At 37.5% G+C, this 26,892-nt stretch overlaps 1 protein-coding gene across 4 annotated transcripts in view; it reads left to right on the top strand.

Moving 5' to 3' along the window:
• Nucleotides 1-26,892, top strand: part of CDKAL1 (CDKAL1 threonylcarbamoyladenosine tRNA methylthiotransferase) — a 654,884-nt gene that overhangs the window by 486,569 nt on the left and 141,423 nt on the right. For all 4 annotated transcript variants that reach the window (XM_073877631.1, XM_025891077.2, XM_073877633.1 and 1 more), the window contains one exon: nt 10,176-10,356. In XM_073877631.1, coding sequence (XP_073733732.1) covers nt 10,176-10,356 — 181 coding nt within the window. The remainder of the gene's footprint in view (nt 1-10,175; nt 10,357-26,892) is intronic.

The raw sequence follows: 26,892 nt of genomic DNA on the forward strand, positions 1-26,892 counted from the left end.
AATACCATAGAGAGAGAAATAAATGGATAGATGGGTGGATGGAGGGACAGATGGATGGACAGATGGACAAATGGATGCACAGGTACACAGATATTTATTCATTTGAGCAGACTTCACCAAAAAGAAAATTATATACAAAACTGCTAAGCCAACTACTCAGTAAAAACTTACCTGCGCTCTTTTTATTTATTTATACTTAGTTTTAAGTTTTCAACTGTTAACCAGTTTTCATTTGTACAGTTTTAACCTGATTAAAATTCCAGAAACAAACTAAGTACTAGTATAATTCCTTCGTTAGATATTTTAGGAATTTTGTCAGGTTGCACTACAGCCAGAATATTATTCATATCTAGAGCATTTGGGGATTTTTTTTTTTATACTTTACACATAAATCAGTTCACCAAATGTTGGTGTCTTCTGATTTTTTTCCGTGATAAAGAATATCAAACCGATTGTGTTATGTGAACTCTGTTTGTCTCTCATATGCTGATCTTACACTTCTTATATTATTTTCCACTAGTACTTACCCACAGCACAAAACACAAAAGCAATGCGAGTGGGAATATGGGCCATGGGGTAGTAGGAGGTGAAGGAGTCCAGGTTCAAGGTGTTTGGTGTGGTGGTGTTTCTCACTGCTGCTATTGTTAATGCTTTATATTCATTACTTCACTTGATCTCACAACAGTCCAGGAAGGGATGTGTCGTTATCCCCATTGTGTAGAAGAGAGGGGCGTGAGGCTCCAAACAGTAACATAACTTGTGATACCTGGCTAGAAACTGGGGGCTCAAATGTGTCTGCATGTAAAATCTGATTTCTTTCTACTGTTACTATTGCTGTTTCCTCTCTCTGAGCCGTCTGGAAGTAGGAATAATTTCATCTACCTGTTTCTTGGTGAGTGATGATAATGATAAAAACAAGATGTCTTATGAAGAATAAATTTAGCACATAACCATTTAGGTTTTAAATGCCTCTATATTCACCAGGGTAGATTCTTGGGAAGAGCACCAACCAGGTGGAAAGGTTTGGGTTTGAATTATGATGCCTACAGCAATAGCTTGGTGACCTTTGATAAATCATTTAACCTTTTGAGACCACAATTACCCTCTCTTTAAAATGCAATTCCAAAGATACAGGCAAGTTTTACTTACTGTAGTAAATTGCTTTGCAAATATTATTATTATGGAATATTTTTAATGTAGACTTATGATCAGCCAATGCTTATGGGACCACAGTTCAATGAGCACTTCAGTAACATGCGTAGAGATAAAACTGCCTTATTATCATTTAGTGATTCTGCAATTAGGGGCAATTTACCTCTCAGTCTTACTTCCCTGATGGTACTTTCCCTATGTCTCAGAGAGATGAAAATAGAATCTGCCATATTGGGAGGTTGTACTAAAGAACATCTAAGTTGCTAACACATCGCCTGGCACTTAGTATTATATAAGAGGTGTCAGTTATTTCTTTGACAGTGTTAAACTAATAATAGCTAAAACATTTCGGGCACTGTGTGGCAGGCATCGTCCAGAGCAGTCCGTATATGTACTAACTTTTACTAGCCCAGTTTTAGAGAAAAGGAAACCAAAGCGTAGTAAGGCTAAGTAATTTGCCTTAGAGCATGCAACTCAGTAACAGAGCCTCTTAGTTGTGTATTCAAGAGAACATCTTCTCTTGCATATAAAAAGCCATGTTAAAAGATGAGGGATGATCCATAGCCAACGCTAGTCTTTAGTTGTCTTAGTGACTCATTCTGGCTTTTCACCTCTCATCCTAATGTTTAGGTGCTTTTTCTCTTTCAGCTCAGGTCCTTTAAGAATTGTTTTTCATGGGGCACCTAGATGGCTCAGTCAGTTAAGCATCTGACTCTTGATTTCAGCTCAGATCATGATCTCAGTGTTGTGGGATCAAGCCCCGCATGGGGCTCCACCCGGGGCTCCACACTGAGTGCAGAGTCTGCTTAAGACTCTCTCTCTGCCCTCCCCCTGCTCACACGCACTCTCTTTCTAAAATAAATCTTAAAAAAAAAAAGAATTCGTTTTCATAAAAGCATGATGATAATTTTAAAGCTGCTGAGAATTTTCTCAAATTTACTTGAAGATGTCATGTTGTTTCTCCTTCAAGTTTCCTCTCTCAGGATGAACAGAATGATTCCTTGTTGTCATCTGTTGGTAGCTGGGACACAGTCCTTCATGATGTCCTATTCTGAATAATTTCCTTTCCACCTTAACCTTGTCTTTTATTATCTCTGCCCTTCCCTCCTATTTGGCTATATTTAATTCTTTGACTACATCCTGTCAAAAGTTCAGCTATTAGAATTTTTTTGAAGAGCATTTTTAATGGGGGATTCCTGCTATCTCTCTGTCTTCAGAAAGGGTTTTTTTTCCCCTCACTTTTAACAGGTTTATTGTGGGGATGGCTTAGATACCATATCATATGCACCCAAGGTAAGTGTATACTTAGAAGATTCTTAGTAAATTAAGAATTTCTGCAACCGTCATCACAGTGCAGTTAGTTATGAGAAAAAGTCTCTAAATGCCTATTTTCTGTTTCTGTAGTTTTGCTTCTAATAGAAATTTCATATAAACAGAATCAAACAATAAGTAATCCTTTGTGTCTTCCTTCTTTTACCTAAGAATGTTTTTCAAGGCTCATCTGTGTGGTGCGTGTATCCATAGCTGGTTCTCTTTCCTTTGGAGGTAATATTTTCATTGTATGGACACACCACATTTTGTTGATCCATTTACTGCTTGACAGGCTTTTGGACTGTTTCCGGTTTGGAGCTATTATGAGGAAAGCCACTATAAAAATCCACATAAAAGCCTTTTGTGGACATATGTTTTAATTTTCTTGGGTAGATAACTAGGAAGTGAACTTTCTTACTCACAGTAAGAATATGTTTCACATTTTAAGAAACTGCCACACTGTTTTCCAAAGTGACTGCAACGTTTTGAATTCCCACCTACAGTGAATCAGGGTTTCAGTTTCTTGAGCTGCACATCAGTGTCTGTTATTTTTCCAGTCTTTTTTCAATATAACCATTCTCCTGGATGTGTGGCATCTTACATGGTTTTAACTTGCATTAACCCTGATAACAAATGATGTTGAGCCAACTTTTCATGGTCCTATTAGCTACTCATATATCTTCCTTAGTGAAGTGTTGGTTAAAATCCTTTGCCCATTGTACAGTTGTGTTGTTTGTCTTCCTATTAGTGAGCCAAAAGTGTTCTTCATGTATTTTGGATACAGATATTTTTATCAGATACACGGTTTGCAAATATTTTCTTCCAGTCTATGGCTTATCTTTTTATCTTCTTTATGGTGTTTTTCCAGTAAGTCCAGTTTATCCAATTTTTTTTTTTTTATTGTGCTTTTGGTGTTGGTGTTGTAACTAAGAAGTCTTTGCCTAGGGGCACCTGGGTGGCTCAGTCAGTTGGACGACTGCCTTCGGCTCAGGTCATGATCTCAGGGTCCTGGGATGGAGCCTGCATCGGGCTCCTTGCTCAGCTGGGAGCCTGCTTCTCCCTCTGCCTGCTGCTCCCCCTGCTTGTGCTCTCTCTCTCTCTCTCTCTCTCTGACAAATAAATAAAATCTTAAAAAAAAAAGAAAAGAAAAAAATCTTTGCCTGACTTCATTGAGGTCACAAAGATTTTTTCCCATATTTCTTTTGGAAACTTAGTAATTCTAGCTCTTACATTTAGATCTGAGATTGATACTGAAGTGCTTTTTGTGTAAGGTAAGGGTCCAGTAAGTTCCTTTGTTTGTTTGTTTACTTTTGCATATGACATCCATTTGCTCTAGCATGATTTATTGAAAACATTGTCTCTTGATCTTGTTGAATTGCTTTGGCAATTTTATTAAAATTAAGTAACCATAAATGTATAAATATATGGGTATATTTTTGGACTTTGTTCTTCCATCCCATTAATCGGTCCTTATACTAATACCACACTATTGTGATTACTGTAGCTTTATAGTAAGTCTTTAAGTCAGATTCATCCATTCTGCCAACTTTGTTCTTTTTCAAAATTGCTTTGGCCACTCTAAATTCTTTGCATTTCCATATAAATCTTAGAATCAGCTTGTCAGTTTCTACAGAAAAATATGCTGGTATTTTGATAGCAGTTGAATTGAATCTGTGTATCAATTTGAGGACACAGGCAATCTTAACAGCAGTAAATTCCTCCAATCTGTGAAAATTAGATATTTTTCCATTTATTTAGATATTACTTACTTATTTTTAAAATTTTATTTGAGAGAGAGAGACAGCACATGAGAGAGGGAGCACGAGTGGTGTGGGGGTGGTGGCAGAGAGAGGGAGAAGCATGCTCCCCGCTGAGCAGGGATTCCCAACACAGGGCTTTGGATCTCAGGACCCCGGGATCATGACCTGAGCCAAAGGCAGATGCTTAACCAACTGAGCCACCCAAGCATCCGTAGATACTTTTTAATTTCAGTAAATTTTAAGAAAATCTCCTTAAGTTCTCTGTTTCTTGAGTATAGGTCTTCCACTTTCCAAATTTATTCTAAGTATTTTTTATGCTATTGTGAATGGAATTCTTTCCTTGATTGCATTTTCTAATTGTTTATTACTAATGTAAAAAGTACACTAGACTTTTATATATTAATCTTTAGCTCTGCTAAACTTGCTTATTCTAGTAGGTTTATTAGATTACTTCGAGTTTCCACATACAAGATCATAGGACCTGCAAAAAAGAAGATTACTTTTGCTCTTTCAACCTATATGCCTCTAATATCTTCTTGCCTTTCTTGCACTGACTAGAACTTTCATTATATATTGAGTTGTAGAAATAAGAACATAAATCCTTGCCTTGTTACTAATCTGAGTGGAAAGGTATCCAGTCTTTCACCAATAACTGTGAGAATAGCTGTAGACTCTTTATCAGGTTGAGATAGTTTTCCTTGTTTACAGAGAATAGGTGAATAGGTGTTGGATTTGTCAACTGAGTTTTCTGCATGTACTGAGATCACCACGGAGGTTTTATCCTTTTAATATGGCTTACTGCATTAATTAGGATTTGTTTGTCAAACCAACCTTGCATTCCTGGGATTAAAATTTGATCATGATAAATAATTCTTTTTATATGTTTTTGGGCTGTTTGCTAATATTTTGTCAAGTGTCTCTATATTCATAAAAGATATTGGTCTAGGGGTGCCTGCGTGGCTCAGTCAGTTGAGTGTCCAACTGCTGGTTTTGGCTCAGGTCATGATCTCGGGGCCGTGGGATTATGCAGTCTGCTGGAGATTATCTCCCTCCCCCTCTGCTCCTCCCCCTGCTTGAGTGCATGCATGCACTCTCTTTATCTCTCTTTCTCTAAAATAAATAAATAAAATCTTAAAAAAAGATTTTGGTCTGGAGTTTATTTCTGATGTCTTTCTCTGGTTTTTATATTGGCTTTTGCTGGACTTATACAATGAGTTCCTTTCCCATTTATCTTGAAATACTTTCTATGGAATTGGTTTTATTCTTTCTTAAATGTTTGATATAATTCACCAGTGAAGCCATCTGGGTCTGGGTTGTTTTGTATTCTTTTGATGGCAAGATTTTTAATTACAAATTCAGTTTTTGTAATAGATAAAAGACTGTTTTGATTTTCTGTTTCTTCTTGAGTCAATTTTTGTAATTTATGTCTTTTAAAGAATATGCCCATTTCAGTTTAAATTTTTAATTTATTGGCATAAAATTGTAATAAATATACCCTTAGTATTTCTTTAATATTGATAGCATCTGTGGTGCTGCCTCCTCCCTCATGCCTGAAGTTGGTCGTTTGTGTCTTCTTTTTTCTTCTCAGTCTAGCTAAGTTTAGTAATTACATTGTTTTTCTCAAAAAGACACCTCTACTTTTATTGATTTTTTTTCTCTATTTTCTATTTTGTTGATTTATTTTTTAACCTTTATTTAGTAATTTATTTTTTGTCCTACTTTGATTTGCTCCGCTTTTTTAGCTTCTTGAGGTGGAAGCTGAGGTTGAGTTTACCTCTTTTTAACACAGACATTTAAATCCATTAATTTCTCTCTAAGCACTTCTTTAAGCTGCATCCCATAGATTGAGATATGTTTTTACTTTCATTCAGAACTAAAAAAAGTTTCTTTTAATCATATGTTTATGCCTAATCATTTTAATGGATTTGATTCTTTTTCTGATTCTTTTTCTTTCTTTCTTTTGAGGTAAATAGCACATATATAAGCATTAATTTTTTCACATGTGGAATTTGCAGCTCATTTATCATTCTAAGCATGAGTAGAATCATCCTTTTCTCATTTTTTGCCAGTAAAACACGAAATTGCAAGTGAAAGTCTTGAGATGATTAAAGTACAGCATGTTAAGTAGTTAAGTAGGTGTATGTATGTGTTTATTTGTATTCATGGTAAATAATAAAGTCTTGAAATATTTGGGGCTCTCTTAAATCCTAGCCTAGGGCCAGCTAAGAGGTCGTACTCTCCTGATACCCTCCTGATAGATTTGCATAACTGATCATAGCACCACCTTTGCCAGAGTAGATGCATAATTGAAATCTTTCTCATCAGTGCTATTCCCAAGTTACTTAATGAACCCATTTTGCCAGTAAAAAGCTTGTATACCTCAGAAAAAATACTGGGTCCGAATGCATATGTTTAAGCTAATTGAACATTTTCATTTTCATCTTCTTTCAGAATTATTCTCCAGCACTGCTATGAAAACATAAATAGAGAAGGTCTTTTAAATTTTAAAAACATAGAATACCTGGTAATTATATTCATTAGACTCACAGCTTCAATGCACATGTGGAAATGATCATTTGAAAAAATTTTAGTATTTTGAAAATTCATTGCTTCTCAAAAACAGCATTTACTCACAATTAGCATATTAAATATTTGGATTAATGTTCTATTTTACACTCCTTATAATTTCTTCATAGCCACTTAAATTATATACTATTAATTTAGAATTGGGTCCACTTCACACTTCCTTGATTTTCTTATGAACTGAGGAGAATTATTTACTTTGGCAAATTAACAGTGTAAATATGAGTTTTTTTTAGTTGGTTCACCTAAGAAGCCAAATTACTTTTAAGAAGCATCATTTGCATATATAAAATTAATGTATAGATGAGCCTCATCTAACATTAAAGTGTAGTCTTTACTTTGAAGACATTTTATAGGCAATCAGTTTATATTCTTACATACTTTGAAACCAGTTAAACTGCTTTTACTTTTAAATCCTGGCTGACCTAGGTCTTTCACAAATTCATAGTTTACCTACCCTCTCCCTTGTTATCAGTCAGCTTTTTGCGTAGATTATCAGATATATTCACACATTGAACATCCCCTTTTTTAACATTTAAGATGACTTCTGTAAAGTTTTGTCTTTTCTCACTGGTGACCTTCCTGCCAAAGTAAGCAGGTCTTGCATAATACTGAGCTCAGCTATCCTGGATCAAGGAGGATTGGGGGGAGGCGAATCAGTAAGGTACTTTCCTTTGGGAATACCCCATAATCTAGTGCCAAGTTCATTGCAATTCATAGCCTAGGACAATAACCAATTGTCTTGGTTTCTATAATATTTCACAGGCAGTTTCGAAGATTTTTTTTTTTTTAATTTCCTAGGGGAGCTGGACTCTTCTGTCATTTCTGCTATGATCTATTACTTATACTTTTAGTTGTGGATTTCTTTTGTTCAGGAGTAGTTATAAGTCAAGTGTAAACATTTGCTAATTAAAATTATTGACATACTTTTTCTATTCCTCCTTAGTTAAGTCTAGAAAATGGTCTTTTTATCTACTGCTTACTGCAAAGACATGTTTTTCATGACTTTCAAATGTAATTTTGATAATCACCCTTGAAGGAGAAAGAATGTTTTTGTATCAGAATAAAAAGTAAAGTTTTTTTTTCAAATACAGTTTCATTTTTCTCTTATGCATATTACCTCTTTTTTGCTATTTACCATCACAGAGAAAAGCTCCAGCCTTTGGAACTTATCTCACTAATTCAAGGTCAGCCAAATTAATAGCTGGATGAGACTAAGTAGAAATCAAGAAAGAAATATTTTTTAGAATAAATGTCATTCTCCTTTCACACAGGCATTAAAGTATTATCCAAACCTGATGTGGAAAAGCTGTTGTTTTTATGATGCTATTTGTATTAGGCAGCCAATAATTTGACTACCCTTTGTCACATTCTTTGTTCTCTTTTATGCCCCCAAATATCTAACATATTTAAGTGAGATAAACTGTTTTATTCATCCATATAGAACCACATTTAGGAGATAGAAAAATTGATATAGGCAGGTATCCTATGGTTTGTGATGTTTGAGGCTATTTTTCCTATTGTTTATGGGTTGAGAATAATACTGGAGTTGTGAATACTATACATGTTATTTTGTTATTGTTACACTGTTAATACACAGTAGAATACTGTAGCATACTGATGGAGAAACTCCCTGGCCACAGGGAAAAGACATCCAAGATGCTAACATGTGGGCTTATCAAAAACAAAGGCAGCTTGTTACCCAATCAATCTATGATGAGAAGCTTTCGATGATTTATTCTTTAACATTAAAGGGCAGAGTTGCTATTTATTGATGGCAAGCATCAGCCATGAATGAGAGAGACCAACATACGAGAACCTGGAGGAAATGGGCACAGTTGCAGTGAGCAGAGGAAAACTTGTACAAAAATTTTAATTGGTATCTTTAGGAAGATGAGAAAAGATGTCGAATCTCTAAAACAAATGATTAAATGGTAACCTAAGAAAATGTGCTAGACCTAAAGACCATGAGTGTCCAGGTTGTGCTCTGTACAAAGATTTATATGCCTAATCCAAGGCCTATTATCATGAAATATAAAAACATTGAGAATAAAATTAATATCCTAAAAGCTTTCAAAAAGAGAGTGGAGCATGTAGAAAGAAGTTTGTATGAGTGAATGTGGACATCTCATCAGAACCTTGCCAGCTTGAAAAAAAAAAAAAAAGAATACGAAATTCTGATGGCCAATATTTTTCACTTTGGAGTGCTGTGCACAGCCACACTATCAGTCAGTGGTATGGATTAAGACATGTTCAGATATGCTAAGACAATAACAACAGAATTTCCCTGGCATTCTTTTTGGTGAAGTTTCTGAAAGAATGCTTCAGCAGAATTAAGCAGAATAATCAAGAAATAAGAATACATAGCATTCAGGAAAAAGGGAAATGAAAAAAAAAAAAAAGAAGAAAGAAAGAAACCAAAGAACAACATAGAAAGATGACACCCAGTTTGTTATGAAAGCAGCACACACTTTAAGAGAGTAGTAGTGGCATTTCCAGCAGAAAAAAATAGAATCCGTGAATTATGTATATAGTACATTGAGTGTTTGGAAAACAGTATTGGTTTTTGATGGATCTTGTGGAGCTTCTAGAAAACGTGAACATAGGTACCTAGAATATGAGGCAAAAAATTATTTAAAAGAGACTGTTATTAACTCTTGGAAAAATTAAACATTGTAGCAAAAGAAAACTTGATGGTAAGTATACCAGTTGGCTCTGCAGTGAACAATATCTTTGCAGTTATACTAATGGAAATGAGATTAATTTTTAAAACTGTGCAGTGATGGGGCGCCTGGGTGGCTCAGTTGTTAAGCGTCTGCCTTCAGCTCAGGTCATGATCCCGGGGTCCTGGGTTCCAGCCCCACATCGGGCTCCCTGCTCCGCGGGAAGCCTGCTTCTCCCTCTCCCACTCCCCCTGCTTGTGTTCTTGCTCTCGCTGTGTCTCTCTGTGTCAAATAAATAAATAAAATCTTAAAAAAAACAACAACTGTGCATTGATTATGTTGCGAGGGGAGAGAGAGAGTTAAGGGGCTAAATCCTCATTTACCACAGTAGAGAAGTTAGTAAATATTGCCTAAAAATCAGTAAGTCTGGAAATAGCAGAATAAGCATGGGTTTTAAAATATAGAAAAAAAGAACAAAGAAACATTCAAAAGAATTAAAAATGAGTGTCCCTTGAGGATGACAGGGGCCACTGTTGCCCATAAACTTTTTTAGTATTTAGGACTCTATAAATACTCTTTGCAAATGTCCCTTTCCTAAAAAACAAAATTTAGTTTTAAAAGGAATTATGGCATTTAAAATGTCAGAGAAATAGAATAATTGTGGATTGTATTCAGCTTTCTACATTTTTGTCGTGTTGTTTTCTAGAGTTCCTGGAATAACTCTTGCTACAGATATTATCTGTGGTTTTCCTGGAGAAACAGATCAAGATTTTCAAGAAACAGTGAAGCTTGTGGAAGAGTACAAATTTCCAAGCCTCTTTATTAACCAGTTTTACCCAAGACCAGGAACTCCTGCTGCAAAAATGGCACAAATTCCAGCACAAGTGGTAAGATACTTCTCTTGCAAAGTATTAGATTCATCAGTCAGTAGCTACAAAAAGGCAGCTCTCTTGCTTCCCTTAACACAACTGGTTCATGGGCGCCTGGCTGGCTCAGATGGTTAAGCACCTGCCTTCGGCTCAGGTCATGATCCCAGGGTCCTGGGATGGAGCCCCGCATCGGGCTCCCTGCTCGGTGGGGAGCCTGCTTCTCCCTCTCCCTTTGTTACTCCCGCTGCTTGTGCTCTCTCTCTCTCTCTCAAAGACATAAACACAACTGGCTCATAGTATCACTTTTAAGTTAAACAATATAGAGAGTTTTTCAAGATGGGGGCAGGGGCAGGGGAATATTGGATGACTTGAGTAACTTTAGGCAGCTAAAATATCACCTTTTTTTCTTTTGAGGAGTGAGATTCAGATGACACTGGGGGGAAAATAATAATCTGGTATCACCTGTGTTGGTAAGAGAAATCTTGGACATTTGAAAAGAAGGCAGCATTTAGACATCTGTGAGCAAAAGAAGCTTCATGTTTACCTGAGTTCTGTAATTTGTTACTTACTGGGGGCCCCACGTCTTCCCTTCTTTTCCATGGAATAGATTTGATGCTTGCCATCTATCCGTCTATTTCAGATTTGTGTTGCTTTCACACAAATGAACCTCAACTTAATTTCATCCTTACATGTTCAGAAATGTATTAGAATAAGGTAATTTAAAATGAATGTGAAAAAGTTTGAGATCCAATAAAGGCAACCTGTTTTCCAGAATGCCTCAGAAATTAATGTTCTTAAAGTAATTTAGTTTCTAGATTTGTTGGCTAAAGATGAAAAAATGTTAATAAGCTTTAAGAGGAAGTCATATGTTTTTAACTGAAATTTTTGTTTTGTTTCAAATAACTAAAAGAAATTATGCTCTACCATTAATTTTCCTCAAGGCTTACATGAATAAATACTAAAAGGAATAACCCAGAGCTTGTTACTTTTTTCTATTATGCCATATGTGAATATATCAATCATAAAACATACAGATTTTTTATTTCAACATTTGGTTGAAAAACCACATATATTTTTTATTTGTATGTATAGATATAATATATTTTAAAGTCTGTTTTCCCCAATAAAACTGAAGTGAATATCATTCTTTGTTTTCTCAAAAATTTTGACATTTTTACTTGACAAGTTTCTGTGTGTACAAAGGTAAGAAAACGTTTTGCAGGTAGACTGTTTAATTTTATTTCTAATTTAATCCATGAAGAAAGCAGATTATTGCACCATGGACAGTCAACTTTGCACAAACAGAAATAAGTCAAATTAATTCCTTGTTTTTATATCTAAGTTGCAATTGCTTTTATTGCATGTGGCAAAATTCCCTTTTTTGGTCTGCGGTTCCTTGAATTTCGGCAGACGCCCCGCTAGTGTAGCTGCTCCCACAGTCGGGGCCGGAACGGTGCCAGCCGCGCTCCAGAGTGTCCTTTTTACTTTCTTATAGCTCCTCCCCACATCCTGGAAACTACTGACCTCTTGCCCTTAGAGTTCAGTCCATTCTTACTTAAACTTTACTTCTTTAATAAGAAAGGTTTTTGATCTGTCACACACCTACGGAAACATGTACACGTACATTTTTCTAAAGTGAGTGCTCCTGTGTGCCCCGCCCCCCGGCCGGGGAGAAGCAGGAAACATTACCAGTAGCCGGAGCTCCCCACCCTGCCCTTCCCATCTCCTACCAGACACCACTACCCCTTATGTTAACCCCAGACCTTCATTTGCCCTGTTGTTAAACTTGATATAAATAGAAGAATTCATAAGTGTTTGAATGTCTGGCTTTTGGTGTGTTTAATGTGGTAATTCTTTTTATTGTCCTTGCATTTCAGTAAAATTAATATTTGCCACACAGTTCTGGCCTGAAGTCTTAAGTTCACTGTTCAGGGTTAACAGGAAATGACTTTTTCTGCTGAATTTTATAAAACATTTAGCTTGGTCAATAAATAATTTTTCATCCTTTTCTTTATTGCTTATTATTATACTGCTTTTGAGGATAATACAGCTTTCCTAAGATTCCGCATCTGAAACATCTGTATGTCTCTCTGCCCGGAGTTGAACCTGTTGCTTACTGGGATTGTGAGTATTTATTTCAGGCATTGTGACAGTCCTTCTGATCTGTCCTGAAATAGTCAGGCACCAGGTGTCCTGGAGCATCTCCCGCCAGCCCCCGGGTTTTTTTTTGTTTGTTTGTTTGTTTGTTTTTATCAATACTATGTTGGTGAGACTAGTCTGTTTTTGCAAGTGGCTATGGTTCATCCACTGTCGTTGCTATATAGTATTCCTTTGCACGCACATTTATCCATCCTAATGTGAAAAGAGAGTTGGGTATGTCCAAGCTTCCTGCTAGTATAGCAACTGATGCTGCTGTCCGTGTTGTTTAGACCTTTTGTCTGATACATCTACACAAACATGTCTGCTGGGTGTGTAGCAAGGAGTGTGATCTCTGGGTCATAGGAAATACAGTGGAGCTGCTTTGTATTGCCAAAGAGTTTTCCCAAATACTTGAGTAAATTTACATTTCCCTCAGTGATATACAAACATGCTAGTAGCTCTGTATTCTTGCCAACACTTGTCATTGTTATGTTTCTGTTACTAGCCATTTTGATGGGAATGTACTATAATCTAACTATGGTTTTATAGTTCCCTGTTCACTAATGATATCGACTGCTTCTTTTATGTTGATTGGATATTTGGATATAATTTTTCATGAAGTTTCTATTCAAACCTTTTGCCCATTTATCTGTTGGTTTACCTCTTTGCTTTGTCCCCCACCCCCAGTGCCCTTCCTCTGATTTGTAGGAATTTGTGCATTTGGAGTTCAAGTCCCTTGTTAGTCATGGTAATTTAAATATCTTCTTCCTTCTGTAACCAGTCTTTTCATTTTCTTACTGGTGTCTTTTGAAGACCAGACATTGTCCATTTTAATATGGTAGAATTTATCAGTATTTTTCCTTTTGTTTTGGTGCTTTTGGGTCCTGTTTCAGGTTACTTCCCCACACCACCATGAATACACCCCTCAGTGTACTCATCCAGAAATTTTATTGTTTTGCTTTTTACCTTTAGATCTTTAATCCACCTAGAATGTATCTGTGTTTCACCATGAGGTGTGGAGGTCAGGAGTTTTGCTTTGCTTTGTTTTCTATGGGGATATCCACTTGCATTAAGGCCACTTATGGAATCTCATCCTTGTCCCACTCTCTTCCTGGTCCCCTTTATCATAAATCAGGGGTCTGTCTAATATGTGTGCATCTCTTCTGGAACTTTACTCTGGTTTTTCATCTGTTTGTCCATCTTTCTGCCAGATCACAATGTTAGTTACCATAGTTTTATAATAGCTGTTGACACTGCTGTATACGCCTCTCAACTCTCTTTTGCTTGAACATTGTCCTAACTCCTCTTGGCCCTTTGCCTTTCTGATTTTGTCAACTTACACCAAAATATTATGCTGGCATTTTGATTGAGATGGTTTTGATTCTATAGATCACTTGGGGGCAAATTGACATTGTAATAATATCTGGTTCCCCATCTTTGAATAAAGTATCTCTTATTTAATCTTCTCTAATTTCTCTCAGTAATGTTTTATAGTTTTCTGTATACGAGCCTTGCACATCATTTATCAGTTCTGTTCCTGCATGCTTGTTCCCTGGCTACTATTGGAATGACTGATTTTCATTTTTTTTATTGTTATTGCTATTTAAAAATGTGGTTGATTTTAGTATGTTTATCTTTCACCTGTCAACTTTGCTAATTTCACTTAGTAATTCTAATAATTTCTCTATAGATTTTTCTTCAGAGTTTTCTATGTATACAATTACGTCATCTGCTGATTTGCAGTTCTGATCTTCATAACTTTTATTTCTTGTCTTACTGCACTGGCTGGGACTTACAGTACACTGTTGAATTGAATTGGCCATTTATCTCTTCTTTCCAAACCCAGAGGAAGAGTCTTCAGAATTTCTCCATTCAGTATAAAAGTTGACTATGGTTTTGGGATTAGGGAAGTTTCTTTCTATTCCTAATTTACCCAGAATTTGTGTGCGTGCGTTGTGTGTGTGAGCATGTGAGCATGTGTGTATGTGTGTGTGCATGCTTGTGTGTGCCCATGCGTGTGCATGTGCATGCTTGTGTGTGCCCGTGCATGTGTGTGCGTGTGCGTGCTTATGTGTGCCCATGCATGTGCGTGTGTGTATGCTTGTGTGTGCATGCTTGTGTGTGCCCATGCATGTGCATGCTTGTGTGTGTATGTGCATGCTTGTGTGTGCCCACGCATGTGCATGTGTGTGTGTTTTAATCATGAATGGAATTGAACTTCATCACTTTCTCTTCAACTTCTGAAATAATCATGTAGTTTTTGTGTTAAATCTGTTAATACTGTGAACTATACTGAATGGTTTCAAATGTTTCAATCAACCTTGCATTCCTGGGAGAAACTTCATTTGGTCATATGTGTTACTTTTGATATACTGTTTTAGTTAATTTGCTAAAATTTTGTGAAGAACTTTTGCATCTTTGTTTGTGGAGGATTTGATCTGTAGTTTTCTCGTGATGTCTTCTTAATTTTGGTATAAGAGTAAAGTTGGCCTCATAGAATGAACTGGAAAGTATTTCTCTACATTTTTCTGGAAGAGTTTGTATAGAATTTGTATTATTTCTTCCTTAAATGTTTGACAGAATTGCCTAATATGGTAAGTAGAACTCCAAGATGGCCCCACAAACTCCCTTAACCCCTCAGCCCCAACCAGGGTACAGACTCTAAATAAGCCCTGGGACTGTTAATTTGATATATGCTCTGCCCTTTGGTTTCTTCGTTCTACTGCTGAGTCATCTTTGCTTTTTTCATGGAGGGTAGCACAATTTTCTCAAAACCTCTGTGAGTCTTTCCTAGATTTCCCTAGAGTTGGTTCTGTTAGACCAAAGCCACATCTATAGATCTTTATGATCCAAGCCCTTCTCTCCTGTAGCCCCCTGCTAGGTACTTTTCTTTGTATGTATTGTGCTTGGAAGTCTTGGGGCTTCTTTACTTCACCCCAGTCTCCTTCATCAACTTTGCAAAACGTCAGCCATTCTCTCTTCAGGTGTTCCTTTGGCTCCATTCTCTATCCCTTCTGGGATTTCAATTATATATGTTAGATATTTTCATTATGTTCCCCAATGTCTACTTTTCATTCTTTGTTCCCTTTGGGTTTCTAGATTTTTTTTCTCTTTGCCTGTTTTTTAGTTCCTGATATTCACAGCAGTCACTGGGCCAACGACAGCAGAAGTAACATGCCATGGTCCCTGGAAGAGGGACACTGCTGTCACCACGGGGCCGCTACCCCAGACCTTCTCGGTCAGGGTCTGCGTCTCCAGGCAATTTGTGTGAGCATTAATATTTGTGAGGTGCTCTTCTAGTTCACCAAGCCTCTCTTCATCTGTGTTCAATCAGCTGTCCAACCCATCTATGGAATTTCTAGTTTTTAGTTAATTTATTTCTTCTTCTTCTAGCAGTGCGATTTGACTTTTTTCTTCATGGACTCTAGTGTTCTAATAAAATTCCTCATATTTTCCTTTGTATTTTTTGAACATATTCCTCAGTTATCTTAAAGCTCATTCTGAATTCTCCAGTATCTGTTGTCCTTTTTTTTTTTTTCTTGATTTGATCATTTGTCTTTTCTTTCCATGTACCTGATCATTTTTGTTAAATGGTGACCATTGTTTGTTTAAAAAACAAAATGAAACGATAGGTTCTAGACAGTAATGTATCTTCCTCCAGGAGGATTTCATTGTGCTTCTGCCAGGCTCTCAGGTAAGGATTGATTATTTTAATTGGTCTGAGGTTGATTTTTGAATCTGTTTCTCAGCCTTTCTGAGGATTGGTTTATTTCTGGTTTGCCCTTCCTTTTTGAATGCAGCCGGTGGTGTGCTGGGTATTGAATGACCGACTCTCAGTGGGAAGGCTTCTTCCTTGTAGCATTTGCTCATTTCCTTAATGTAAATACATCTACTGCTGCCAGTTTCCAACTACCTGTGTGGCACACGTGAACATGGAATTGGGAAGAGATGCCCATAGTCCGCTCTTGTGAGCTGGTAGAAAGCCACATCCAGTATACCGTCCAGTGTACCTCTTCAGGGCCTCATCTGACATTCTGTGGTGCTTACAGGGAATTTTTGTCTCCCCAGGCTCATGAGAATGCCAAAGGCTCTGCAGAGTCTCTAAGTCTCTTAGCTTCTGCTTGGCTCCTCAGCCTCCCGGCCACTGCTTACAAACTGATAAACACATAGAAGGGAAAAGTGGCTCCAAGTGTTAAGCTCATGGACTTCCCTTCTCTCGAGGTCCTCACTGTCTTGCTAGTTTTTGAGGTTGAAACAGAACATATTATACATTTTTATTCACCTTTTCTAATTGTTCTTGGCAAGATCACTGGTCTGATACAAGCTCGTTTGCCTTAGCCAGAAGCAAGACTAACTGCATAAAATCAGCTTTTAGATGCTTTTGCTTTTCCTCTTATCTTTTACCTTTTAAACATAGCCCCTTAACATCTTCTTTACATTTTTAGATCTTAATAACCCAGTCCTGATATGGCAGCACCTCTTTTACTGTTTTAGACTTTATACTTTAGAGCAGTTTTAGGTTTATAGCAAAATTGCGTGGGAAGTACACAGACTTCCCATGGACTCCCTGCCCACACATGTACAGCCTCCCCCAGTGTCAACATCCCACCCCATTTGTTAACATTGATGAACCTACACTGACACATCATTATCACCCGGACTCCGTAGCTTACATTACATTCTGTTCTCGGTGTTACACATTCTATGGGTTTGGACAACGTGCAGTTACATGCATCAGGCCGACTAGTTTCACTGCTCTTCCCTGCTCTGTGTTCCACCTGGTCATCCCTCCCTTCTCCCTAACACCTGGCAACCGTTGATGCTTCCTGTCGCCATTGTTTTGCCTTTTCCAGAATGTCACAGAGTTGCAGTCATACAATATGTAGCCTTTTCGGATTGGCTCATTTCACTTAGTAACATGCATTTAAGTTTGCTCCATGTCTTTCCATGGCTTTCATTTTAACACAACAGACATTTATTGCCTCACAGTTATAGAAATGAGAAGTCGAAAGCAGGCCGCCTGCTCCCTCTGGACCATGTATTAGAATCTTTCCTTCTTAGCTCTACGCAGGTTGCTGGTAATCGCTTTCCTCCACTTGCAGATGCATAATTTCAGTCTCTTCTCCATTGTCACATGGTGTCCCTGTGTAGCTGTCTCCCCATGACTGTCTCCTTATAAGGACCCCTGTTGGATTTGATTAGGGACCCACCCTACTCCTCATCTTAATTAGGTACCTCTGCAGTGACCCTCTTTTCAGATAAAGTCACATGCTGGGGTGTCAGGGGTGAAGTACTTCCACATATCTTTTCTGGGGTGGGGGGCAGATACAAGGCGGTCTACAGCACTTCTCTGCCTTCTGTAATTATGCTCCAGGTAAAAACTGCAGCCCAGAAGAGGTTCACCTTATAGCATTCAGGACCTTGAATAAGGGGAATTAAGCATTAATGATGAGACTTTAGAGATCTGCAATCCAGGAGAGAATATATGATGTGCACTGACTCTTCATGGTTCTCTTAAATTTACCAAAAATTAATAATTGCCTATTTCTCTCAGGTACTTGATGAAACTACTTAACAGCCAGACTTCACTGAAGTAAGACATAGCTGCAAATCATACCCTAATTTATTTCCCGTATTCCTGCCCCCAAAAAATCAGCAGTAAAGGTAGAATCTAATCCATTATTGAAAGAAAGCACAATTGCTTTGTTTTCAAGTAACGGTTTTTTATCCTGGCTTTAGAATGCCTCTTAGTGACAGTCTCTTGTTTTATTAGACATACTTTATTTGCACTAAAATTAAGCCCCAGAAATGTTCTCTGTCTGCCATAAATGATGTAAAATAGAGAAGTTCAGTGTAAATTCCCCCTTTTGTGTAACTACCTTTACATGAATACTAGTATTAATATAAATAAATTTCAGTTTTTAATGTTTTCTAGTAGAGCTCTGATAAATGAACCAAATTATGTGTCTTTCTTAGTCATTTAAATCACCAAATGGATAAAGCCCAACTGAGTTTTGATTTTGCATAGGTGGGAGGGGAGGATTTTTCTCCAATCTTTGATTGCCTGCTGAAAAAAGAGTATAACTCTGTTAAATTTATAATGAAAATCAATTAGACGATGTATTTTCATGAACAAGATAAACTAAAATTTATTTTTTCTTAGCATTTGCAAGATTATTAATGTATAAGAGATTTAATAGTAAGATCACCTAAGCCAAACAAGAGTGACCTGAAACTTTTAGATGAAAGGTCAAATGTGCATGTTTATATTTTCTTTTCGATTGAGTCTTCCTTCATTAGTCTTCATTAATCTTAAGTAACTCTAATTGTATTTTCAAATTGTTGCTGAGATTCTTAGTCTGCCTAGAAAAGGTCACTTAAGTTTAAAAAGTCTTTGGATCCTTAGCTATCAATTCCAGAGTTTCTTTTTAAGAAAATCTTGATGAAAAATAATGCAGTTGGGATGAAATCTTTAAAAGGCCTGTGACTTGAAAAAAAAAATTCTTTAGGTGACAAGAGTGGCTGTTGGAATGTTCGTATTGGTTTAAAATGTTAAATTGTGATACTAAATCCACCTGCTTGCTTGTCTCACATCTTGGAACCAGAGAGTAAGATCATGTCTTTAGATACATGTGAACATAAAAAGAACCATAACGTTTTAGCTGCAGTTTCTAGAATATTTACCCTAAAGATAACAAGGCCTTGGTACTCTTCTTGACTCAGCCCTAAGGAGTCTGGGTATGTGTTCCTGAGAGATCTAGAAGGGCCACCCTTGGGGTCGACAGAGGCAGCTTCTCTGGAAGTGTCCACAGTAGTTTTCCCTGTGAGGGACTGAGTTTTTGCTGGAGGTATTCAAACCAAGGCAAGGTGACCATTTGGAACAGATGCTGAATAAGGAATTGTTCTTAAATCATATACAGAGCTTATTCAATGACATATAATGGCTCTCCCAAATCCAGCTGCATATGAGTCTAGGACATACTTTATTTTAAAAAGCAAAACAGAAATATAGCATACAGAAAGAGCTTTGTCACTTTTTCTAGATGTCCCTAAAATTCTTTGTCCAAGTACATCAAGTTGCTTTAATGGAAGAACACTTTTATATCCTAGCTCTTCTGCCTTACTGGATAAGATAACTGCATTGTTTACACATTCTCCTATTTTCAAACTAAGCTTTTTTCTTTGGGGGAGAAGTAAAAATATTTTCAGGAATCTTTATACTCTAGATTGTCTAGTACTCTTTATTCTAAAGTGATTCCCAAACACACCTGGAGGGACATTCCTTTTCTCAAGATCCTTTTCATTTTAACTTCATTTTTTTTTTTTAGGAGGAATATCTCGGGATTCTTCTGCAATTAATTGTATTTGATCCCTCCAAATGCAGTTAATCTTTTAAGTTCTTCTTTTCTGGACATATTGTTTCTCTTTTTACTTCCATTTTGGGTAGAGTTTTTAGGCTGACCATAGTTTTGTTGTGTATAGACTTCAGCAGATCACTTAATAGTCTCCCATGAAGACTCTGTAGTAACAGCAGTAAAGAATGATCTATATTCTAATCCAGAGAGGTGGTTGGGAATCTCCTACCTTGTGTGAGTTTTTATTGAAATGCTATTCATTTAACAAATAGAAAATTGAATTTAATGATCTCTAAGGCCCCTTGAAATTCTTATTAATCTTTGATTCTTTATCATGTGGTTATAAGGCCACCTTTCAAACCATATTTTAAAAGTCTGCTTTCTTTTTCTAGATCATTGGCCTAAGTGTGTAATCTGCATTTTCCAGTTCTTTTATCTTTTACTTTATAATGAATCTGAAAACTTTTTGCCTGTATAATCAATTAATTGACTAGGAATACTAAAACACAATAATTAAGTCGGTTGTGTGTGAGGGCTCAAAATGGTGGCAGTGGGACCAGCTGTGCTGGGGGGAGTCATGGGTCCCCGGAAGACAGCCACATTCTACTCCCCAAACCTGCGAGTGTGTTACCACAGTCGTAAAAAGGTCTTCGGGAATGTGATTACGTTAATGCGTTGAAATGGCAGATCTTTGTGGGTTATCTGGATGGGCCCAGTGTAGTCCAAGGGTTCTTAGAAGGGGAAGGCAGGAGGGTTCAAGTTCCAGGGAGGAGATGTGAGGACACAAGCAGAGGATCAGAGTAATGGGCTCTGAAGATCAGGGCACAGGACAAGGCGTTAAGGAACGTAGGCTGCCTCTAGAAGGTGGAAAAGACAAGGAACAGATATCCCCTGAGGCTCTCCTGAAGGACTACAGCTCTGTTAATACCTCAATTTTAGCCACAAGACCCATTTTGGACTTCTCACTTCCAAAACCGTAAGATAATAAATTTGTGTTGTTTCAAGACACTAAGTTTGATAATTTGTTACTGTAGCAATAGGAAATTAATATGCCGACAGTGGGATAGTTTGAACTGAGGACCTTGTCTAGCTTTTTGAGACAGATAAATGAATTGCTTTCGGCTCTTTATGCTACCCGGCTTGTGCTGTATCACTGGGTGACACATGCTTGTTCCGAGGTCTGTGAAAACTAACCCTTGTTGCTACCCAACAGGCACAGTCATCTATAGGCCTAATCACAATAATGCCAGAACAAAAATAATGGTAAGAATTAACATTCATTTAGCAATCAGCATATGTCCAACATTGCTCTGAGCCCTTTGTGCGTATTACCTAATTTCATTCTCACAGATTATTAGAGTCATTTTGCAAGTGAGGAAACCCAGGCACAGAGTAATGACCTGAAGTACCTAAGATTACACAGAGAAGCTCCCACCTCCCTCTCCACTCTTGGGTCTTGTAATTCCTTCCAACACACTTTGTGCTCTCACAGTGCCCGGCGGCTTGGAGTTCACAGCGTGCGCCCATGCTCATCTCCTCTGCTCCAGACTCCCTAGAGGGAGCTGCACATGAAGAGCCCTGGGAATACAGAAAACATGGATCATTTGTTGAGCATAACATGCATGATATTTAGGAGAGTAAGGTGTGTTGCAGTTTTCTGTTTGTTTTTCGGGGGGTGGAGAGCTGCCCGAGAGTGTAAGGTTAGTATTGTTAGTGACTGAGCCAGGTGCTACAGGCAAGCCTTAGACTAAATGGCCTTATCAGCCATGTGCCATGGCCTCAGGCTGTCCTGTGGGTGGGCGGGAGCTACCGAATACCGGTGATCCTGTGTTTGTTTTTGAAAGCTCGTTCTAGGTGCAGTGGACAAAGAATAAAAGAGTCAGAAAGCCTAATTAGGAAATTGCACAAGTCAGGTTTGGAGCCTAAACAGGTGAGTTTTAAAGAAGTCTCTAGGACCTGTTCCTGAGACCTTCAATAAATATTTTTCCTCTGGACTTAGTAGTTCCAGGTCTTAGACTTAGCTACATGTCAGCAAAGTTATTTTGTGTTCAGTGGAGAATATTAATTTGCTGTACAGAAGGTCACTTATTTGGCTTTTGATTGATTCCAGGCTCACAGACAAATACTGGTAGGCCAGAACATTTTACAAGGACCCTTGAACAGGCCAGAAATTTAGGGCATCACATCTTGTTTCTGCCTTCGTTCTTGCAGGCCCTGTTGGTGTTCTGTTTCTGACTTAGCCACGAGATTGCTCACTAGACCAAGCCTTGGCCTCTTCTACTCAGAAGGAGAAATGCCAGACCCTCCAGACCCCTGCCCTTGTCTGTTCTTTATCCCTCCCCCCAACATGGTTTTATCTCTTCCCATACTGTTTCTACACGGCAGATATGGGATTGGCTTTTTCCTTGTAGCCTCTTTTATCTTTTTTTTGTGTGTTTTTGTTCTAAGTGCTGTAAGATAAGCTTATCAACTGTGTGTGTATGAGTGTGTGTGTGAGTGTTTTGAACCTGTAGAAAACTGAATTTGGGAGCGTTTGAAGACGTGCTCTGATGGGATCATTCTTTTTTAAATCCTTTTAAAACTGAGTACTTTCCTTTTATCCCACTCTCACACTAAAAGAGTGAAGGAAAACAGGGTGGTAATGTTTGGAGCTTTGAAGAATGTGAAAATAACAAGAATTGTTCAGCCTCAGTTGTGTAGAGGGAAGTCGGCCAATGTCGACAATCCCTTGGCCTTGCCAGTACTCTTAAGCCCTTTGGTTGTCTACCATCGTGAAACAGAAGTGTTAGAAAATTTAACAAATATGATTAATTTGGAATAAATAAAAGCAGAATGTTGTGTCAAGATCTCGTGAAAGAATAAGTGCTATTTCTAAGGAGAAAGTATTCTTGGGGGTATAAAAAGTGTACATGGCTATTGGCTGATGCAGTAACTCACCATCCAGGAACCTGGCCAGGGGACCCAGCAAAACAGCTCAGGGGAGAGATCACTGGTGATGTCTTTATTACTTTTCCTGCCACAAGTGATTTTTTTTAAAACATCATGATCCTGGATCATTCTTTCGGAAAACGCCAACGTTCTCTCCATGTACACTCACTGCTCCCCCAAATTCTCTGCCCTCTAAATCTGACCTCTTGCCTGCCTACCACAGAGCACTGCCTGACTTTTTATTTAGTCCTGACTGACAGTGATGAACAGACTTTCATTATCATGCACGTCAGCTTCATGTAGTCAGACCCACAGGACTAGACCTGTACTAGACATGCGTAGACGATAACCCCAGGACGGAGCCATGTTTCTGTGGAATTGTTTTTTGTTTAGGATGGTAAAGATAAGAAAAGAAAGATACCCATTTTTGTTGATACCTAAAGTCCTTTCATATGACTTCTGTTAATTACAAGACATTGTAAGAAAAAAAAAATCGGTGATGACTCTGTCTTGAACCATGGTTTGTATAAATCAACTTTAGGACAACAAAGAGTCCAGTATGATTTGAGAGCCTTGAGTTTGATGATAGCAATCTTTTTGTACTTTGTAGTCAGCTTATAGAAAATCATTTAAAAAAATAAACTTCTATAGAAAAAATACACTCAACTTCTTTCTTATGATTGTTTAATTTTTTGTTTTCCTGTTGGCATTTATTTTTATCTTGCTTCTTTTGTGAATTTATAATTACCACAAAACATTAGGGAGATAGATGGTTGTAAGGTTTTCTCTCAGATGCTGAATGGTGGTAGGTATCAGGGTTGAGATGCACTGAGTGAATTTATATTAAATCAAGTGAATATAAATTCTATCCTTTGGAAAGTCATCTTTATTATATTTTAGTCTAACTTTTTTTTGATGGTGATTACATACCTTGTTTTGTGTAAGTTTCAGAAAAATTGCAAGGATCTACATAATTCTTTTATGCCTTTTTATATGAACTTGATTTATTAAAATCATAGTATTCAATTTGAATTCACTTTTTATTAACAACTTTAGAAGTGAGTAGACTCTTTGGAGTAACTTCTAAAGATAACCTTATAATGATCTATCTTATTTTTTGATCTTATATTATTATTTTTCTGTGATAACTATGGTCCATTAGTAACTTCATATTTATAACTTTCCAAAAGGCCTATTAAGTATAGTTCCCAGTAATAGAGCTAATGTTAAATGTGTATGTAGGTCAACAAAATATATTTGGCAATTTAACATGACATACTTTTCTAACTCCTGCCTCTTAGAACCATGTTTATTTCATAATTAAGGACGAAGATATCAAATATGAGCAGATAAGCATTCAAATGGATAAAATATACTGTGCTAATTATGTTCTGATAGCTTATAATCTAAGATGAATGTCCTGACGCTTTCTTTTTGCTACTCATAATAAAGTACCTCTATAGAAGTGGTCTATAAGATTAGAAGTTATATGGGCAGGGAAAAGAAGTTTCCATTGTTTGAATGTTAGTATGTGCCAGAAAGAAACATAGTCTTTGCTATTCATGTACTTTGTCTCATGTTATTCTTCCAACCATACTTTTACGTATCTGGTATTATTATTATTATTATTTTTTACTTTACAGACAAGCTGGGTGAGGCTCAAAGAAAAGTAAATTTGCCCCAGGTTTTATAACAATTAAGTGAAAATGCCCGAGACATAGGCTCTTCTTTCTGACTTTTTGTGCCATGCACTTATAAACCGTAAAATAAACATTTGTCCCAGAGATTCAAAATAATTTTAGAACATTTTGACCAGAAAAGTTCTGGTTTCTACAGTTTTATTTTTCTATTATAGCAGTGAGTTTTTATTTATAGACCCTAGAAAAATTGTAAACTCCTTAAAATGATTTTAAACTTAACAGAAGTTGTAGGAATAGCACATCTCCAGTGTACCCTTTGCCAAGCTCCAACATTTTGCTAAATTTGCTTTCTCTCGAGAGTTGGCTAGATAGACACACAGACAGACTGGCTCACATTTTTTCCCCTGGACAATTTCAGAGTAGATTACGATATCGTGCCCCTTTACTGCTTAATATTTAGTGAGTGTTTCCTAAGAATGAGAATCTTCCGTAATCACAGTATTGTTCTCCAAATCAGGAAATTTAACATGGGTACAAGACTTGAGCCTGCGGTTTAGATTCTAGTCTGTCAGGAGTCCCAGCAACGTCCTCTGCAGCTGTCATTTTCCCATCTAGGATTCAGTTCAGGATCGGGTCTTAACTTAGTTGTCACGTCTCTAGGTCTTCTTGAACTGAGAGGCTTCCTTAGTTTTTTTTTTTTTTTTTATCTTTCATGATACACTGACATTTAAGAATACTGGCCAGGTACTTGACAGAATGTCCCTCAATTTGGGTTTCGTTTCTCTCATGATTAGATTCCTGTTTAACTGAGTAAATGATGTTCTGTCCTTCTCAGAATGTCACATCTGGAGGCGCGTGGTGTCCTTTCGTCCTTATTGGTGCTGCTAACTTTGATCACTTGGTTAAGGTGTTGTCTGGCTTCTCCACCGTGTCGTTATCCATTCTTAGCATAAGAATTTTTAACCCCAAGTATGTAATAGAATCGTAGAGGAAAGAAAAAAGTAGGCCCTGAGAACTCAGAAATCTTAGTGCAGTTCACACTTTCCATTTTATACTGGGTGGACCTCCACAGTTATGTGGTCTGAAAGACTTCATTCCTAAGTTTTCATTCAGTCTAAATCTTGGAATTATTTCTAACAGTTTTTAATGCTTAGACTGTTCTCTTTTTAAGCAAGGTACTTGAAGTTGAGTGTGCAGTGACAGGGAGGGAAAAGTAAACTTGGAAAGGCAGAAATTTACTTCTTTGAAGTATCTGTATATTTACACAGCAGGTACATAGAGAGTTTTCGTCCTCAAAACCTGTGCAGATCAAAAACTTGTGTGAGCCAAGAGGTGCCAAGAGGAGGAAAATTAATGGATGAAGTATCTTTAATTTTTAGGGGGAATTCATGGGCCACAAGTGAAATGTTACTCTTGAAAAGGCTAAGATACTTACTGAGTAGCTCTCTCTCTGAATATTACTGAGTGTCAGAGACGTTCTGTTGGAATCAGAAATACTTTCCATGTATGCTGTATCCCTTTACTGCCTTTCCTCTCAACCTTTGTTATCTACGAAATCACAGAGTATCCTCTCCAGCCACTTTCTGGGTGCTGCTTTGAACTTGTTTTGTTAGGACAATCAAATGTAAAAAGGTAACGGAAGAATTCTACAAGTAAATTCCAGTTGGTTCTGTAATCAAGCACAAAAACGTGGAGTGGTTCTTTCAGAGTTAATGCAAAGCAGGGCCATTCAGAGTTAATGCAAAGCAGTAACTGATGGTTCTCTTCCCAACTAACTTGATATTAATTCTTAACAGAGGGCCCCAGAGAACAGCCCTCTTCATTCTTCTTAAGAAGTTAACCCAGAATCACTCCAATGCTATTAAAATGAAAATCAGTGTGTTCTCCAAAGTTTTATTTTATTTTTTTTAAGATTTTATTTATTTATTTGACAGAGAGACACAGCGAGAGAGGGAACACAAGCAGGGGGAGTGGGAGAGGGGGAAGCAGGCCTCCCACAGAGCAGGGAGCCCGATGCGGGGCTCGATCCCAGGACCCCGGGATCACCACCTGGGCTGAAGGCAGATGCTTAATGACTGAGCCACCCAGGTGCCCCTCTCCCAAAGTCTTAAAAAGGTTATCCAAATGAATAATGTGTCAGGTACCCGAAATCCTATCCCAGTGAAGAACGTAAAGACCACTGTGAAAAATTTTAATTTGATTTTGTCTTCTGTTAGCAGCCAGAGTTTTGCAAGGGCAGATGGGAGGTGGAAGGAGGGCTCTCTGCAGCACTCCTCACCCCTGAACAGTGACTACAGCTGTCCCATTGACCATCATGACCCAAAACATGGCTTTGGGGAATGTTTTAGTTTCTTGATCACTTTGGCAATCAGAACTGCTGGTATTTTATTAAAAATTATAGTGAAAACTGCAGTTGGGATAACACTAATTAATTTACCTAATGTCACATAAACTTCTACATCAAGGGGCTGGGCTGGGTGCTACAGCACATG

The sequence above is a fragment of the Callorhinus ursinus genome, unplaced genomic scaffold (assembly GCF_003265705.2).
Source record: "Callorhinus ursinus isolate GAN/ISIS: 27379988/994484 unplaced genomic scaffold, GSC_fseal_2.0 scaffold26, whole genome shotgun sequence".
NCBI classification, from domain to species: Eukaryota; Metazoa; Chordata; class Mammalia; order Carnivora; family Otariidae; genus Callorhinus; species Callorhinus ursinus.